The 5,315-nt window shown below is 39.9% G+C and overlaps 1 protein-coding gene across 11 annotated transcripts in view; it reads left to right on the top strand.

Annotated features, from left to right (window-relative positions):
* Positions 1 to 1,010: 1,010 nt before the first annotated feature.
* The window catches only part of WWOX (WW domain containing oxidoreductase), a 795,240-nt gene continuing 790,935 nt past the window's right edge, over positions 1,011 to 5,315 (top strand). For 8 of the 11 annotated variants that reach the window (XM_019505508.1, XM_019505506.1, XM_019505507.1 and 5 more), the window contains exons 1-2: positions 1,720 to 1,776; positions 4,571 to 4,749. In XM_019505508.1, the coding sequence (XP_019361053.1) occupies positions 4,680 to 4,749 (70 nt within the window). In that variant the 5' untranslated portion in view covers positions 1,720 to 1,776; positions 4,571 to 4,679. Of the gene's footprint in view, positions 1,091 to 1,718; positions 1,777 to 4,570; positions 4,750 to 5,315 lie in introns of those variants that run through there. The other 3 variants (XM_019505516.1, XM_019505514.1, XM_019505504.1) reach the window with 2 other exon arrangements.

The following is a 5,315-nucleotide window of genomic DNA, read 5'->3' as shown; positions in this document are numbered from 1 at the left end:
AGGTCTTCCCTCCCCTCAGGTCTTGCCCTAGCAACATTGAACAAGATGTTTCCTGCTTGTCCACTTACACTTTTCTCCAGTTACTAAATGATTCATCCAACACCAGGTTTTCCTTTACTTCCGCTGATTTCTGTAAGCCTAATTTTTGCTGGTCATTAATTAATATGTCTTTAAATGCTAGGAAACCACTAAGTAACAGTAGACCCACTGCAATAAGTGTGACCTATTGTTCAGGCCACCCACAGACTCAGCCAGACGTTGCTGCAAGGGTTACACTTGAAAAGCATTTTTAAGCTTTCTCATCTCAGACTCAGGAGCTAGAAATGTACTATTCTGTCTTTAAAATGAAAAATGAGATGATGTAATAGCGTTTTTGCCACTGGGCTTGTTCTTTGTTCAGTGTGGGATGTTTCATAATATGGTTAAACCAGTTTGTGGAAGTACGGAGGTGGTTGGTTTGTTGTGCACGGCCAAAGATGGCAGAAGGTTGGGCACAGTGGCACCTTAGAGACTGAGTGCTTCAGAGAGAAAAGAGCTTCTGTAGGCAATGACCTACTTTAGATGCTAGGAATGCAGCCATCTTGCATGAACCAGATATTGAGAAATGTGCCATTTGCTGGCCCACGCCAAAATGTTCCTCACTCTCTTATGCCTGCAGGTAAATATCTCTGAGAAATGAAATGCCATCCTTGGATTAGGATTCAAACTCAGGTTTGAATAGGAGGCCTTTTAGTCTGTTAATCTGTCCAGCTAGGTTTTGCTTAAAAGACTGTCACTGCGGAGTCCAGTTACGATAGGCTGCATTTATGAAACTTATTTTAAGGAGTACTTAGTTTTAGGGAAACTTATTTTTAGGGATATTTGCAGCTTGCTAAGGGACTGAGTTTTTTTTACTGAACAGGTTTATACCACAGATAACTCCCAAGTCACATTGCTGCAGGAACTCTAGAGAGATGTTGTATTCGAAAGTTAATGCATCATCAAGCTATTGTTTAATTGTTTTTTTTCTCTTTTTTTTTTTTTAGTCATCTGGAAGAGAAAACCCAATGGGAGCATCCTAAATCAGGCAAAAGGAAACGAGTTGCAGGAGGTTTGTGTTAGGTTTTTGTAATAGAGTACAAGTAAGTTGTAACAGATGATTGAAATGAGTGTGGGTTTATGGGGCTGTTTTATACAGATGTGGTCCCAGTCTGGTAAATTAAATCATGCTGGCAAACCTGGATGATTGCTGTAGGGCTTTGCATGTATGCTGTACATATGGATTGACCTGTAGGACTGTAGCTTACGCAAGGCCAAAGCATTGCTAGCAGTGTGGGGGCTTTCTGCTTGTACTGGCTCAAAATGGACGTAGACTCAAGGCAAGGTTATGGGATTATGACACTCGTGTTCCAGTTGAATGGTGCAAATGGGCTGTAGTCCACCTGGAATTGCCCAGCAGAGAGTTCCCTTGGGGTAGGTGAGTCTTTTGCTAGTGCTGTTTCCATTTTCCCGTACTTTTTGCTTGTCTCAGAAGCAGAGAGTGTGACAGCTTCCTCCCCTTTATCTGAGCTGAGTACCGGTGTAGGAGAAAACAAAATCTCTTGTTTACAAGTGCTTTCTCAGTTTATTTACCAGCAGAGATCTTGGTCAGGTGAATGCAAACTAAACCAGGGTATTCTACCTACGACCCAACTCTCAACTGCTGTATAAATGTAATGTTTTCTGTGGTGATGTTCTAGATCTGCCATATGGATGGGAGCAGGAAACGGATGAAAATGGCCAAGTCTACTTTGTAGAGTAAGTATGTAAAATAGAGAAAATTAATGAACAGAAGGGGGCCATGGCATAAAGATGTATTGCAGGGGTTGGCAACGTTTTTGGGCCGAGTGTCAAAAAACCCGCAATGTTGACTTGGAAGGTGTTGGCGTGCCAGGCAGGTGGCAGGGGAGCCGTGAGGGGCCTGAGCCTTGTTGTGGCAGCACAGCCCTGACCCTTTCCCCGCTGTGCTCACTGGGGCGCACGTGCAGCCAGCGGCAAGCTGGGCCGGGGCTCTGGACCCTGGTGCAGCTGCTTGCAGGCTTGTGGCTACCTGCTCCGAGCAGCCTGGGCTCCATGGTTGGTGGCAGGGGCTTGCCCAGAGCCAGGGCCAGCTGTGGCACGCTGAGCAAAATGGCTTCACATGTCATGTTCTGGCACATGTGCCGGGGCTTGCTGACTCCTGATGTATTGTCTTACTGAGCTATAGTGCTTTACAATGTTTTCAGTTAAATATATACAGAAAACAGTAAACTGAGACTTTATAGTTAAATACAACTTTTAAGGAAGTAATACAATCTAAACTTCCACCACATTTATATTTTTCTAAAGTCCTATGTTTAAACAGAGGAGCACTACATACTGTCATGAAGAATTAATAGTGACTTCTAAGAGGACAGTTCTGTGTTAGTTGGAAGCAATAGATTTCTATTGCTTGCCTCCAACTAACCAGGAAAGAATATAGAAACAAGTTTTTGGTAACATCAACTAAGGAAATAATTTGGATGAAAACAAAATGTCTCTCCTATATACAGAGATCGCAAATAAACTTGTATACAAACAGATCACATAGTTAAGAATGATTTTTTCTTCTTTGTTACCTAGCTTGTAATTGCTTACACAAAATGTGATCACATCTTTTAACAGTTCAGTGTCTTTAAGAACAACAGGAATTTTAGTGCTTACTGCTTAACAAGACGGTTATATGGATCAGTTTTTGTAAGCTGAAGTCTGTCATAAATTGAGCATGCATACCTGATATTATAAGGAGCGTTAAGCTTTCCTGGTTGGTGGTTAATACTATGATAGTTCTCAAAATGTATTGAATGCTGTACAAAAACAGAATTGACTGTCCCTACCTGGAACTGGTTACAATAAAAAAGACAAAAAGAAAGCTTGAGCAAGATGAAATGGCAGAAGGGGTAAGCTCACAGAAGGATGGAAAGGAAAGAAGGGCACCGAAAGGGAGAGGAAAGAAAGATCATAAGGAATAATGGACCTTGCACAGTATTGGTAGGAAGGAGAAGGGGGGCAGTCAGCTGAGAGGGAAGAATATTGACACTCTAAATGGCAGAATGTAGAATCTATGACCTGAGACATTCATTTGTGTGAGCAGTGGTTACTGATACATAGAGCTGATTGGGGGAAGTGGCGTTTTCTATCAGAGTATTCACAGATTTTCTGTTGGGAAAAGCTGAAAGAAATAATTTGGGTTGAAGGGACTCTAGATAGTTCAACAAAAGAAAATTCTGGCTCTCAACTCTCTGTTTTGGATAAGTTTTATAACACATTGACTGCATTTCCCTACTGATCAGGGTGGATTTGATTTAAATGAAATTTAAATCATGATTTAAATCACTGGTCATGAAGCCTTGATTTAGCAGTTTTCTACAAAAAGTGCATTCTTGTTGTTTGATATACTTTACTCATTAAATTTCTTGAAACTTCACGTTTAGTGGAAGGTAAGGGCTTGACTGTGTACACAAACTTGCAGAGGGACAATAGGGCTGATGGATGGGTAATCGGATCTGCTATTTCTCATCTCCATATACTGCTGTTAACAAGGATGTTATCTCTGGAGACGACAAACTCTCCCTATGCCTGAAGAACAGCATTTGTGCTTGAAAGCTTGCAAAGAATTTTTTTTTCCAACTATTTCATTGGTTTAATAAAAGATATAACATCTACCCAACAAACCTTGTCTGCTGATGATTTTTGGAGACACAAATCCACAGTTTGAGAACTGAAACTAAGCATCACAGAGATGCTTAATGGGATCTTCTAGACTCAGCATTGAGTCCCGTTGGTTTTCTTTAATCTTTGTGAATCTATAGAGGAGCCTTTGGGAACCCCATAAGATTGGGCCCCTAATATAGTCCATGGCCTGTTGTGACCTATTTGTAAAACTTCTAAAAAGGTTACATGGATATATTGTCTCAAATATAATTAGAAGTTATAATCCATATTTCATGATGATATCACTGGGTTTTAACATATATAAAAGTAGTTTTAATTTAAGATAAATTTATCTTTTTAAAACATGCATCTTGACACAATTTGATTAAATCAAAAAATCTGATTTAAATTAAACAAATCTTTTTTTTTTTTAATTGTTGATTTTTATCCACCCTGCTATTATCTTTTGGGAGTTGTAATTCAAACTTCATTCTTTCCTGTGAGCCAAGCTCCTTAGAGGACTACATCTTTCATCAGCTTTCCTCTAACTCAGCTTTTCCTGGTGCATCATGGGATGTGCTGTCCACCAAGGGAGCCTGGTCCATAGAGGAGAACGAGGGCACCATGCACCTGAACTATGAGTCCCATGAGATAATGTAGAACAACATAGCAATGTGCAGTTTAATGTTGATCTTCCTCATTGTGAAGCATTTCAGGTTCATTTGGAAGCACTGAAACACATTTCAGTTTCGAGGATGTTCAACAATGTCAACTTGAAACTTTTTTTCCTTCTCAGTCTTTTCCCCTGTGTTTGCAGTCTTTCTGAAGAATATGGATACAGCAGAAATTAGTTTGAAATCTTGTTTTGTTTCTTTTCCAGCCATATAAACAAAAGGACCACGTACCTTGACCCAAGACTGGCATTTACAGTGGAAGAGAATCCAGTCAAACCTACAACTAGACAGAAATATGATGGAAACAGTACTGCAATGGAGATACTTCAGGGTTGTGATTTGAGTGGAAAAGTGGTCATTGTCACTGGAGCAAATTCAGGAATAGGTATGTTGTTATGAGACTGGAGGTAACTTTTATGGCTTATTGAATTCTAAGCAGTTTTGAGCATTGATGTTTGGTTATTTCAAAATGTACGCACACTGAATTATTCACACTTCTGGATTGAAATTGCATTCAAATATTGTGTGTTTTGGACACTTCGTTCCCCAAAATCATTCTAAGCATTCATATTTTACACTGATCTGATGTGCTATGGTATATGTAGAGACACACTGTTAGGACATCTTTAATTATGTATTTGTTTTTAAAATTAAGACTAAATTTTTTAATCCAAGACTAAGAAGGGTTTGTTTTTTTTCCTCCCAGAAGATGCTGTTCTATTTTTTCTCCTTCTGTTCTGGTTCACCAGTTTGGATTAATTCATACTCCTCATACTTATAGTTAAGATAAGGGGTCAGTAAACTATGGCTCATGGGCTGAATTCAGCCCATCCACAACTTTTTTTTTTAAATAAATCTGGCTCGTGGAGCTGGGATGTTGCTGACAATTCACTGGCATTTTGTAGCAGGTTGCAAGGATGCTGGTAGCAATTCAGTGGCGGGGGCAGGGGG

The sequence above is a fragment of the Gavialis gangeticus genome, unplaced genomic scaffold (genome assembly GCF_001723915.1).
Source record: "Gavialis gangeticus isolate Ggan-Ray unplaced genomic scaffold, GavGan_comp1, whole genome shotgun sequence".
Classification (NCBI taxonomy): domain Eukaryota; kingdom Metazoa; phylum Chordata; order Crocodylia; family Gavialidae; genus Gavialis; species Gavialis gangeticus.
Note: the sequence above shows the minus strand (reverse complement) of the source record. Positions and strands in the feature narration are given on the sequence as shown.